General features: G+C 46.9%; 1 protein-coding gene across 1 annotated transcript in view; it reads left to right on the top strand.

Annotated features, from left to right (window-relative positions):
- Positions 1-2,903: 2,903 nt before the first annotated feature.
- The window catches only part of gfra4a (GDNF family receptor alpha 4a), a 102,163-nt gene continuing 91,130 nt past the window's right edge, over positions 2,904-13,936 (top strand). Inside the window, exon 1 of the mRNA XM_062397651.1 lies at positions 2,904-3,215. Within this exon, the coding sequence (XP_062253635.1) occupies positions 3,158-3,215 (58 nt within the window). The 5' untranslated portion in view covers positions 2,904-3,157. The remainder of the gene's footprint in view (positions 3,216-13,936) is intronic.

Raw genomic sequence — 13,936 nt, 5'->3', positions numbered from 1 at the left:
AAGTCAGTGGAGCACGTGGCACAGGCTCCTGCTGGGTTGGCCATGAAAGAGCACAGCCATCAGACCCTCGGCTGGTTAAGACGAGTTAATGCACACACATGAACGCTCCAGGATTGTGATGCAGGCGCTCTGTGTTCCCTCCATCGACCGGAGACAGAGCTGAATCACATAGAACAACTTCCAAGGCCACAGTTTGTAGACAGAAGCTTTCAGAGCGGCCGAGGCGATGAAAGCACGGTTACATGATCGAGTCTCAAGGCCCGACTGCAGCACTACACAATCTGCTCTGTGTCCTTCTTCAACTCCACAGTTTAACTCGCGTACACTCAGCTCGACCCTTGTTCAGGATTACACAAAAATATCTTGTTGATGCTTTTCATTCTTCACAATCTCTGCCCGGTGACACACCTGCAGAGCAGCTTTCACCTGACTACACACCAAACTTTAACGTATGTGTCCTAAAAAATAAAGTGCACGCAGAAATAGTGGGTCCAGACTTCTGGATCTTTCCCTTTCACATACGAACAACACAGCATCAGATTGTGCGACCTCGGACATGATCACAACAGTTTCCTTAGCAGGCAGGTTCAGAAACGATCATTGAACTAATGTGAAAGAATTCTGAACCTTTGTCGTCATGAAGAAAGAGAAAGATTGTGATCAATCCTCCTCAACCTCCTCCCCACGAGGACTCGATGGCTCTGTGATCATGTCTCCTGACGTCCTCCTGTCACCCAGTCCACAACACAAAGACTCAGCCTACTACTAGACTCACTCTCCTCATCCTGCAGATCACCTTGTTCCTCCCGTTAGTCGTCTGGTGTTTTAACTCCTGGTTTCAATGCCACTCGAGCCCCTAGCGGCGACATCACACATCAACAAGCGTCCTCATCACCTGAGCCACTTGGGCCTTGTTACCTAAGAATAAACTGATTCTGTTTTTGTGCGTTTGCTGTAAAGAACGACTCTGTCATTTTGTTTCCCTGCTAGTGATGTGAACAAACAACTTCCTGGGATGAACGTCTCAGCAGCTGTAGTGATAATGTCAGTGAGTGTACAAAGCTTTTTGTTATTTTTCCGAAATAATTGAGACATTTTGAAGAGACAGTTGCTTCCTGACAAACCTGCTGTGGATACACCTGGTGTGCTCACTCCAGTTTGGAAACACTGCTGGGACCAACCACTGGTAAATTAGAGGTTTTTCATTCGCGACGTAGCTTCTGCGAATTCGTCAGGCTCCACGTCATGATCCCCTTCCGAAAGACATCCACCAGCATTAGCCTCGGCTATGTTTTTTCTTGGCTAACATCTGTCGTTCAATTCAATATCTTACAATGCAGCTGTTTAGACGTAAAGGACTCAAGCTGTTATCGGATCAATCTCGTTGGATTTTCTGCTTTTCATGAGGAGTTGAGTTCTTCTTGGGTTTTCTCTCTTCTGTTACATTGAAGGTTTCCATTTGATGGCTGAATTCTCTATGTCGTTTTCAATTAAACACAAGATGAATTACCCAACATTTAAACTCAAACGCATTTTAAGTCCTTTAAGACGATATAATTTTGAATTTTTTACCATTTATTGCACAGGGTTAAATTCAGTTTTATTATAAACTGTGTTATTGGCCTTGGAGAACAAATCCTGCTCCTGCAGAATCTTTTCCTCCCGTCTCAAATCCTGAGAGTAAACTGCCCACTCTCCTCAGAAAAAACACAAAATACCAAACAGAAGGTTGTGTGTAAGGTTATGCAGCTTATTCTTCAGAAACCGTGCACAATCCCAGTTCCGTAAGTGCCAGTCATTTTTACATACTCCCAGAGAAGCTGTTAAACCTCCAAAAATAAGCTCCACGAGGCAAAATCACTCTCAACAGAGAAACCGCTCAAACATTAATTTCTCATCCTGAGTGCTAGTTTCACGGTTCTCAGATAATTCACCCTTTGACGGGAAAAAGGGCCACTTATGGCACTTATAACCGTATGAAGAATTAAAATACCGTCCATGATTTATGGGGTGTTTCTCCTCCAGGGTCACTCCAATTATTCTGCACGGCAAACAAAAAGTAGGCTACGCCTGGAAATAATGATAGTGCAGCAAATCAGACCCCCTGTCCCTGAAACCCAGATCAAAATAGACGATTCTTTTGTCCTGTTTTGAAAGGAGACCAGTGAGAGGAGGACATGAGACAGCAGGTTAAGCCTCCAACATGTCCATCGTGGCTGCAAGATGGACCCCTTCATGAAGAGGAGCAGTGAGTCAGCCTGGCTCTGCCTCCACCGGCTGCTCCTCCTGGGATGCGTCTGCTGTGGGGCCCCGAGAATATCATGTCAACAGGCCCCTCAATCACTGACACTGTCAACTTCTCTTCTGTGAGGGGGGGGAGAGAGAGAGAGAGAGAGAGAGGTAGAGAGAGAGGGGGGGGGTAACCTACTTCCATACAGCAGTATGGATATGGTCTCCCAGACTCGGCACCATTTAACGCAGGTTTTATTGTTTCCATTTTATGACGGTATGAAATAGGCTTATCGATTTCACTTGTCCTATTTGAACTTTTTTTTTTTTTTTCTGTGCCAAGATTGGATTTTTCTCTTTCTTTAGTGGGGGTGGTGGTGTTGTTAGTGGTGGTGGTGGTGGTGGGGGGTGTCCTGAACGAGTTGGGGCTGGGCACCGTGTCCGGTCACACGCGCCCGGGAGCAGAGCGGATCACACGGGCTGCGGTGACTCGCGGTCGGAGCGCGCACAGCAACGCGCCCCTTGAGATTCATGCGCATTCTGCAGACGGTGCGCAGGTGGAGGCGAAGCGGAGGAGAGGAAGCGGACGGATGGAACAGCCTCGGATGTTCCAACATTTACTCCCCGTTATAAGGAACGATCAGCTATCTCTTTCTCCGCTCCCCTCCCCCCCACCCCCCCTCGGAACCACGGGCTCTGATCCGGTTCTGCGGCCGTGACAAAAGTTTGACTGTGAGAAGATGCTGCTCCGCTTCCTCACGCGCTGCTCCGGATCCATCTCCTGAGAAATAGCTGCGATCCTGCGCGTGTCCGGTCGTCGGAACCAGTTTGGACCAACTGAGGGATTTTTTTTTTTTATTCTCGCACATCATCACCATCATCATCATCATCTTCATCATCATCACCATCTCTTGCCCAGGATTGAATCATGTCTCGCTCCGTAATGGACTTCCTCGGACTGTACTTCTTGCAGCTGGCTCTTATCGGTGAGTTAAACAACACTTGGATGATAATTGAGTTGAACTTGCCCTTCAGTGTTTTGTGTCGCTTGATTTTTGTGTTGCAAAGTTGCGTAATGAGACGTTTATCTTCCTGCAACAAATGCCGCGTGCGTGTGGACCAGCTGCGTGCTGGAGAGAACATGAGCATTCAGGGTTTTCTTATTTCATAACAAGACCCCACAAAACATCTGGTGTTTGATTGACAGCTCTGGTGGACTGGATGGAGACGCGTGCATGTCTTTGCTCTGCATTTTGTTGGTTGTTGTTGTGGCGTGCGTGTCGCCCTGGAGGCCGTGCACGCAGCTGTGCACGTGTACCTGCACGGATGTAAATGTCGGAAGAAAAGATGGAGCAGGATTTGTTTCTGCTGCTGGTCCCCAGTTTGACGGTGGAGATGCAGACAAGTGTGTGTTAAAGTGTTGGTGCGCGCGTGCAGCACTCCGCCTGGTTGGGCGTGCGCGTGCGTTTGCTTGTGGGAGTGCGGTGAGCGCGCGTGTGCACCTGCCTTTGCAGGTGAATTGTGTCGTTTGTGTGTGTGCGCGTGTGACTGTGTGTGTCTGTGTGTAAGTGTGCACGATGGGGGCGGAGCAGAGTGGCAGCAGCTTGTTTGTGTGTGTGTGTGTGTGTGTGTGTGTGTGTGTTTGTGTGTGTGTGTGTATGTGTGTGGTCACTGGTCATGGATTCAGTGGGTCTCTCTCCCTCTCTCACACAGACTCACACAATCATACACACGCACACTCACTGTGTCTCTCTCTCGCACACGAAAGCACGAACACACACACATTAACGGGCACAATTACACAGCTCTCTCTTCCTCTCAAACACTCTCTCTCTCTCTCTCTGTCTCAAACACACACATACACACGCACGCACAAACACAAACACAAACACATACACACACACACACACACACAGCTTTCCCTCTCCCTTAAATCTATGAATCAAGTTACCTTTACACTTCATTGTTCCAGCAGTTGTGAGTCATTTCTGATGCTGTTTTCTGTTCGTCTACTTTCAAATTCATATGTGGTATAAACTCTGCACCATACCCCCTCACCCCCCCCCCCCCCCCCCCTCATCATGCAAAGAAGGAGAAATCCCTCCTGCAGCGTGAATCCAGGAGGAAACGTGCAGACGGAGGGATTTGTATTTGTGAGATTTATGTTCCTGGTGATGACAGCTCTGCGTCTCAGACTCCATTTCCCTTTAGTGCAGCTGTGGTTCCAGCCTCACGTGCTGGGAGCGTTCCGGAGCTACTGGAGTCGTTCCACCTCCTCGAACCCGCAGCTCACGGGCCTGCAACACTCCCCTCCTCCACTCTCTCTCCCCCGGAAGGTGACGCTATACGATGTCCCCCCTGTCTTCTCTTACTGTACCCGTCATATGTGAAACCTCTCTCACAGCACTGCGCTGTCACTCAAGACACAAGACGGGCGGGTGAGTGCAAGAGAGAGAGAGAGAGAGATAGAGAGAGAGAGAGAGAGAGAGAGAGAGAGAGAGAGAGAGAGAGAGACAGGGCGGGGGACTCAGTCCCAGTCTTTTCTCTGTGGATATTCTCACCTTGTCAAAGAGATGTGTCAAAACGATGGAGAGTCTGTCACCCGGGGACTCATGATCCCGTCCATCAGCCACCAAGGAAGGGGGGGGGGGGGGGGGCAAAGTAACCCAGGCACTTCCAGCCTGAAGGTCAGAGAGGAAGAGGACGGTGGTCGGTTTGCAAATGCATGTGACTGCTTGTTGCTTTAATTTGGAGATGAACACTGGGAAATGTCTTGAGAACTGGGCGTGGACCAGCACTGAACTCCAGACAATCTCCTGAGATCATCTGGAGGGTCTGTACGTGGGAAGGCAAATGTTACGGTCAGTTGCTGAGGACATTCTGCAGAGTTTCTACTTCCTGATCCTTCAGTGGAAACTAAGGGCCACGTTAGAAAACAGCTGGAGATAATCCAGAGAATTCGATAATCCAGCAGGTGATCTTTCACCTCTTAAACACGTTCACAACAACAACAGGAACCTTTCTGGAATCGGGTGGTTCCTGGGTGGAGCAGCAGGATCCAGGACATGATGCCAAAAGATCTCAAATCTCCTAAATTAATATCTCCTCTTTTCATCCGTAGATATTTGTATTTTTCCAGTTTTGTGTTCTTCGCTTGTTAGAAACATTGAAACCCTGAGTTTTCTGGACATTTCTTTGCTGTATTCTCACTCTGATGTTTTGTTCTGGAAAATCGCGGATATTTGCGTTTTCACATCTGTAAAATTCAACAAGCTTCTTTGTTGCTTGGTGTGTGTGTGTGTGTGTGTGGATTTGCTTAGCTGCACGTATGAGCACCAAGACCTGACAGCCCACTGTCCTTGTGAGGACCTTTCAGTGTAAAAGAGTATACTAGCAGCCGCTGTGTGTTTGTGCCTCTTTCTCAGGCTCCTGCTGCAGATAAAACACTGCTGAGCCAAATAAGGGTTTCAAAATGCCTGAATGCCTGTGGTGGCCAGAGTCGCAATGATATCTGTCCCATCTAATGACCGTCTCCACCTGATGAAGCGTGCTGTGCAATGTGGACGTATGAAAGACGGCCGTGCTGTGCTTCTGTATTTCGTTAAATCGTGGTCGGACAAACCAGGCCTCTGTTTACGTGAGATTGTTTAAATTAGCATATTTACTGCTCAGCCCTGATTATCTGCTCGTTCCTGCTCTGAACATTTTTCCAATCATTACTGTAATTAGATGACCAGGTTTATCTGCTTATTATTCTCCTCTAAGTTGCGGGCAGTAAACAGCCGACCTCGCCGTTTGCCACACTGCAGAAGGTTTTGACTCGTTTACATACGGTGAACAGGGTTATGTGCACGTCAGTAATTGGCTGGTAAGAGGTTGTGTATTTTTTTCCCCCAGCAGGATTGTGTGATGCCTGGATCCTCACAGCGGTGGAGGGAACGTGTGACCGTTTAATTACCCAACACAGAGGCTGCTGTAGATTAGATTCATCAGGGAGGCGACCAGGATCTCATCCTATAAAGGTCTAATGGGCTGAGGACAAACACAGCTGATTTCAGATCTGCGTGTTGCAGTAAAGCGATGATTATGTGTAAAGTGTTTGAAAGAAGAAGCTGCGAGGGGAAGAAAGAGCGAAATTATGAAATGACTCCTACAAGAAATTGTTGCGCTGATTATAAAATGATTGGATTTAACTACACACACGATGGAGCTTCTATCATATCATAACATTACATCATAACAGCTAAATTCCAGATTTTATTTGATATTATTTGTTGTTATTCAACAGTTTTTGCACCTTTCATCACTTTCCTCAGTAGCTATTATCAGTTTATTTCCTTAAGGTCGATGATGGGAATAAAAAGTTTTTGTTGCCCAAAGTCATTATAGTGTTTAGACTGCATCCCGCCAGGTAATTATTTACTCATTAACTTCCTGGTCCAATTGAAAACATCTTTAAATTCTCGGTTGAATTGTTATTCGCTGCTGTAAAATCGTCTCTTTAGAAAGAAATGAAAAGCTTCAGATCCTTGAACACTGTGAAGTTGATTTCATGAGGAAAGCAGCAGGAGATCGTGTTGATCAGACACAACAACTGGAGGATGACCCGTAATGTTCAGATGAATGGTGGCGTCAGGTCAGAGCGTAGAGGAGACGTGTACATTCTGCTACGTCTTTGTTTACAGCGCTTTCACACGGCGTCGGCCCTCATCGCCAAAAGCTCTCGAATCCCCTTGTCTTTCCAAGTTCACATCTCCCAGGCCTTTCCTTTCTTTCTCAGGTCGGAGCTCTGACATCTTACTCGATGACTCGCAGGAGAAACTCTAAATTCAAGAGAACATCGGAAGATCAGCGAAATGTCCGTCAGCAGTTTTCTTCCCTCAGACAATCCAAACACCTCTGTTCCCTTTCGAGATTCACCTGGAATGTGACTAACATTATCTACTGGGATTTCATTTCTCAGAGTGGACGTTGCGGTCCACTGTGTTGTTTCTCCTCTCACCAGATGAGGCGTCTGGACAAAGCTTGAAATGAATCCTTGGAAACAGACAGTGTTCATGATGAGGATCCTCGTACCGATACCGACCGGAGGATCGGGTTTCATCAGGATGTGACAGATCCTGATTTAATAAGGGTTGGCTGCTGAAAATGGGCCCGAGGCTACGTTATAAGATTGCAGCATTGATAGGCCCTGATGGTTCCGCTTTCACTACTGGAGAAATTAAGATAATGGGTTTTCCTATTCATTATTGCTTCATCAAAATTATCTCGCACATTATATCTCACCAGCTAAATCGCCGATTAAGATATTTGCCTGTGATGCATTTGCTGCCATCCCCATCCAGAAGAGAGATCTCTCAGTGTGAGGGGCCGGGGCGGCGCTCTCTGTCATCCTCGGCTCTTACTGACAATGATGGAGAGAATTACACATTCAACAAGACGTGTCACACTTCATTTCAGTCAAAGGAACAAACTCTGGTGCCTCTTTAGTTCGCTGGTTTAATACTGTTATGAAATACTCAGTCTGGAAGAAGGTGAAAACACAACCGGGCGTTCAAAAATGGACCGAGCAATGTTAGATGCATAGAAAATGTCACTGCACATAAATTTTCAGGGTTTATTTTATTTATTTGAGATTATTATTATTTTATATTTTGTACCGAACCAGCTTTTTCTGGACTTTCTCTCTGCTTGTGTTTGAGTGAGCTGAGCTGAACGTGGACTCAGTCTGTGTCTATCACAGGTTGCAGGTGACGTTAGCATTAACAAGCCAGATGAGCGCAGGGAAAACCGCCTGATGTTGATGAAGGAGATTTATTCCTCTGCAGTGGCAGTAAACACAACCCACCGGCCGGCGGATAACTCTGTGCTGTATTCAGAGCTTAACAAGATGTTAAGTCTGACAAACAGTAATGGTCACTGCGATAAAGAGGCTACGGCTACAAGCTGACACCCGCGCTCACCCACCGTTTCTCCAGCAGGGACACAGAGTCCAAATGAGGCCGTTGGCCGAGTACTGGCCACAGTGAGGGTCAGGCGGGCTCACGTGTTACACCGACATGCATGTGCGACCGTAAGGAGCCGTTCGGTTCAAGATTCGTGAAACTAAAATAACGAGCTCTCGGAGGCTTTAAAGTTCATCAGGGGACGAAAGCAGTTTGGTGAAAAGTTGTTAGTCGTGTTTTTAACGTCTTGTCACTGGAAACCCACGGAGGGATTTGAACCAGTGTGAATAGAAGAATCAACATTTCCTTAAAGTGAGACGAATGTGGACAGTTTGCGGTGGGAGATTTAATTACAGACCAGAACAGATAGTACAGAACAGGGGGACAGATAACAAGATCACTATCACATCATAATACAACACCACACAAACACACAAACACACACAATTATTTGTCTATAGTTGTGAGAGCATTGACATTGAACACATTCCCAAACACGAACCTACAGGATCAGCCAAAATATCCTCACAATGATGGTATCCAACGAAAATTGGCCCTCATAACTAAAGATAGATATACACACACACACACACACACACACATAAATGCACGCGCACACACACACACACACACACGCACACACACACACACACACACACACACACACACACACACACACACACACACACACACACACACACACAAAAAAACATAGCTCTCCAGTGAATCCAAACTCCAGCTGTTGAATAATTTCCTCTGTGTGTTTGCTGACCTTAAATTATATGCAGATAATATTATACATATATATATTTCTGTAAGTGTTGGCATTGCTGCATTTTATTCCGACAAATCTGGAGGGCCCCCCCCCCCTCACTGCTGCCCCCTGCCACTTCTACCATCCACTCTCTGTCCCTGTAGCCGGTTGCAGCGTTTGCTCAGTTTCTTGATTTCCCTTCAAACCAGACACTTCCCTGTGCCCTGAAGTTCCACCGACAGAGAGAAGCAGGGGAATACTGTCGGAGCGATTGACCGCGGGATGAGGATGTGAACGTGAAAGCGAGAGAGCAGATTTATTTTGTTTCCACCAGGCTGGAGCTGTTGTTGGGCATCGAACGGAGACGCGCTGCGTATCCTCCGCTCAGAGTCTCACAGGAGCTGAGCCGCTCTTTAGATCCCGGCTGCGTCGGCTCAGGTCTAATCCACACGTTCACTGCTGCTACCCCCCCCCCCCCCACACACACACACAATCTTCTATTTACACCATCCTGATCCTGATTGGGTGTTTATGCCGAACGCCACTCGCTCCACGTCCCTGAAGACGAGACGGTAGCAGTCGCTCGGCTCAATCTGCATCTCCCATCTTCACACCGGCCAATATCGTCTTCTGAAGCCCAATCCATCTTCTGTGATTGATTTGTTGATTACATTTGTCAACTGTCGACTTGCTGATATAATCCTTTTTTAGTTTTTTAAATGGAAAACTTTTCCTGACTGTCACCATGATTCAACAGAGGAGTTGAAAAGAAGTCAGATGGCTGCAGGCGTGTTTCACTGGTGACAGGTTAGAGCTTCTCACTGCACTTTTATCTCCACCAGGACCAGTAATATGTATAAAGAGGAAGCGGGAAGCAATTACAGGCTGGTCGTGAAGAATGGAGCAAAATGGAGTCTCCTCCTCTCAGATGGAGATAAACATTCCCAGGAACAAAGGGAATCAGACTGCAGCCCTGATTCCAGTCGAGGAGTGGGACCACGATGACGGCTCTCCTCATTATGTTAAAACCCTGTCATTTCCACGGGCTTTTGTTGAGGGACGATTACGCCACAGAGACAATTATTATTGCCGTGCTGAAAGGATACGGCATTTACTGCCACCAGCGCCAGGCGTTTAACTTTGCAATGAAAGTGCTGCAAGTGGCCTGGGCTGATGGCGAGAGTCTAAAAGGCTGCAATTAATCAGAAGACAAAGTTCGGTGACTGACGGGGAGGATGGGGGGGGGGGGGGGGGGTAGCTGGGAGCCAGCATGGCAGAGCAAAAAGACGAGTGGTATTGAAACAAGCCGGCGAGGCCTCAAGGCCCAGTCATCGAGTGCTCACAGTACTTATAGCCTTTAAGTGTGTCTGTCAGTGCGTGTTTGAGTGGAAGCAACTTTCACTGTGCGCTGCAAAGCATTATCCCAGCCCCCCCCCCCCCCCCCATCACACACACGCACACACACAATAAAGGCTCTTATGACTCCAGCACTTTATTGAGAGCGCCGCTGTTAGTGACAATCTCATTCTCATCTGGCAGAGAAGCAAGGTGACATAAAACTCTCTCCCGGATAATCACGAGGCCTCGGCTTCCATTCACATGATCTCCTGCATCAATCAATCGCTTGTGTGACAGCCCCTCCTCCGATCGCAGGCCACAGCATGCGTTCGTTGGTTAATTTGTTCTGAGTACATTTCAGATTTGGGCACGAAAGATTATATTTTTCAGTTCCAGATACAGAACACAGCTAAATCAGCAGATTGTTTTACGCAAACCTCATGTGCCTTGAGAGAAATATCTGTAATCCTTAAAAGTCTTCTCCGTCCAGTTGCTAAGAGATAAACTCAGAGGTACAGACGAGTACATTCATTTCACTTAACTACAAAAAGTTTCTGTAGCCGACTGACTGGAGAACACTGCGTACTTTTCTTCCTCGTGTCCCCGGTGGTCTTGGTTTTCCGTGGTTGGACGAGCTACACCAGTTTGTCCTCGTGCAGCAGCTGGACAGAGCGAGCAGAAGGCCGGGGCCACTGGGCTGCACCACTCCTGCACTGGTCCACAGGCAGTTACCCCTGGCACCTGTTTTGTTCAGAACAGACTGACCATCACCATTCGAGTTTCCCAGTGAGGTTTGCCAAGTGGCGACTGCAGGATGAGCTGTATGTCACTCAGGAACCAATCAGCTGGAGGAGGACAGCGCGAGAGAGAGGCAGGAGAGACGTGAAGCTACGTTCAGATGACTTTCAGCATCTAAAAGCACAATTTGATCTTCTAATGGATCCAACCATCCATTATCCAGACCACTTATCCTGTGAGGGTTGCAGGTTGGGATGCTGGAGCCAATCCCAGTTAGCACCGGGCGGGAGGTGATGAACTACACCCTGGACATATCGCCGAGTCCATGACACGTCGAGCAGAGACGCACAATCACACACAAGCACATTCACACCTGCAGACGATATAGAGTCTCCAGTAAACTGACCTGCTCGTGGTCAGACTGTGAGGAGAAGCTGGAGGATACAAGATACAAGTTAGGTTTATTGATCCCAAACACATGCACAGTCACACTACATGCAGAGGGAAATTTGTCCGGGGAGCAGATGTTGGGGGAGTAAGGTGCCTTGCTCAGGGGCACTTAGACAGAGGGGGTAGGAAGAGTGGTCTTTGGACTTTGGAAAAGATCCAGGTGTTGTCCATCCAGGTATGTTTTTTATTGTCACTTCAAGGAGTCGAACCAGAGACCTTCCAGTCCGATGTCTGTAGCTTTCTGCCCATTGACCAATTTTTCTGCCATTAGTCCACCGACCCTCCTGGATCTAGAGAGAAGCAACGTGTGCAAACTCTGCTCGGGCCCGGCAGTTTCAAAGTTCTTATGGATCTGAAAACTTCTTATAAACTATCAGAAAACATTTAAAACCTTTTTTATGTTCTGAAAAGTATCAGCTGAATCCACGGCTTCCTCATTTCTGAGAGCAACTTTTGTTTGGATACCTTGTAAAACTCCGCCAGACAATTTATTACTATGGCATCAGGGACGTCTGTGAGGATTTTAACAAACTGCAGGTTTCTATAAATCTTTAATGAAAAGGTTTCATTGACTCTCAGGTCATCTTTGCCGCAGGAGTCAAATATACAGAAAAAGATAATTACGAGGCAGAAACTGGGGCCGAAGCTTTTCCATCTCCGCCTGCCACTGGCTCACTTTTAGGTCAGGTCATGTTACAGAAGTGGCTCCTCCACTGCCTGTCTTACTTTTCCCAGAGAACTCCCAGCAAATGAGAGCGGACCAGCAGGCGGCTGAGTGTGGGGGGGGGGACAGAGATCCCTGTCCGGACCAGCAGCCGAATCGAGATGACTTCCTACAGCCTCTACATCATGGGGCCGCGGGATCTGCGCTGCCAATTGGTTTCTAATCAGAGCTGCAGTTTCTGCCGCGGCGCTCTGCTCGGTCTATTGAGACAGAAATAGAGGGGAAGTGTGAAATGGGGACTCGGGAATCAGGTTCGGGCGCCAGGCTGTCATCTGACTCAGCCAACAGAAGGGTGAGGAGGATGGGGCTGTGCAGAACGGGCCAAACCGCAGCGGGCGTTCCACTCAGACTGTCTCAGATATGAGCCAGATAACATTTATGAGGCCTAATAAAAGAGTTTTCAGCTCCACGGTCCTACACGGCTTCTTACGCTCGGCTGATTGTCTCAGTTTGTCTAACACGTTGCACATCGGCACCCGGGCAGAGAGGAGGAGAGAAATCTGAAAATGTTTCAAGATTTCATAAAGATACCAGAAGCTGTTTGTTGGCAGCGACGCCAGGACAGAATCTGACTTGTCTCTTTTCCCAGAATATTTATCACACTGAGTCAGATCCAGTTACTGAGCTGCGCAGTCTTTCAGAACCAGAACCATATGTTCCACTATATCAGTTTGTGTGTCTCTGTGACCCTGTGTGGTCACAACCAAACAAAACCATCCAGGAACCTTCTAGATACTAGCGTTTAAAGGGAAATGGACCCGATCTGACTGGTGGCTGGACTGGTGGAGTCATCAGAATCACCAGACATCTGAACCGTCGCCCTAAGCCGTTATTTATCCAGTGACTTGCTCGTCTCATTTACTGATCAGCAGCTATTTCTGCTGATGGAAGGAACATTTGACTGATCTGGGTTTTGTCGGCCGGATTACGAGGGCAGACGTCAGGTAGCTACCGGTTATATCCACGGAACATGGTGGAGAGGAATGGAAGAGAAAACCTTGACGAGCATGCTTGGAATTGACAAACCTGTAGGATTAATGTTGACTACTCATATAAATATAAAATGCTTAACCTTTTTAAATATTTATCTGGTCACTACTGCTTTATTATCCATGTGGAATAAAACATATTCCTTCCAATCCATCCTTTTTCAGACAACCAGACAAGCAAGCATTGAGAAACATCAGATTTCATTTTTGATACATTTCTCTTTTTCACATTTGATAAACCAGTGTTTAGAGCCTGAACAATACAAATTCCAATTATAATATAAATGTCTTAAATCATAAATAAAGAACACATAAAATACAATAAAAAAAAAATCTCAACTTAAGAAAATTAATTTTTTTAACATAGAAATACAAACATCTTTTCTGCATTCTCCATTTTTTAATTACAATTATTAATATTTCACTCAGCCACAGACACCCGTAGATCTGTGAAAGGCTCGTACTGGATGAATCGAGTCCTACTAATTTAAAATATTAAATTCCACCAACATCTAAAATATTTTTGCATTTGAACAATGAAAAGCTCCACATCGTCCATTAGCTATCAGCTGACTGAATCCCCTCTGGGAGCTGGAGGGAGTGAACGAACCCTCTCACACCACACGTCATCATCTCACACGTGAAGCTCTAAGTCTAACGGAAAGGTTTTCTTTTTCTCGTGGAGGATTTATCTCCACGTTAACTTTCATCCTCTGAAGCTCCTGTTTGACTCATCGGGTTTGAGTGACAGCTGCGGTGACACAGACCT

Source organism: Platichthys flesus, chromosome 10, assembly GCF_949316205.1.
Source record: "Platichthys flesus chromosome 10, fPlaFle2.1, whole genome shotgun sequence".
NCBI classification, from domain to species: Eukaryota; Metazoa; Chordata; class Actinopteri; order Pleuronectiformes; family Pleuronectidae; genus Platichthys; species Platichthys flesus.
The sequence above is the reverse complement of the archived record's forward strand: the minus strand, read 5'-3'. Positions and strand labels throughout refer to the sequence as shown.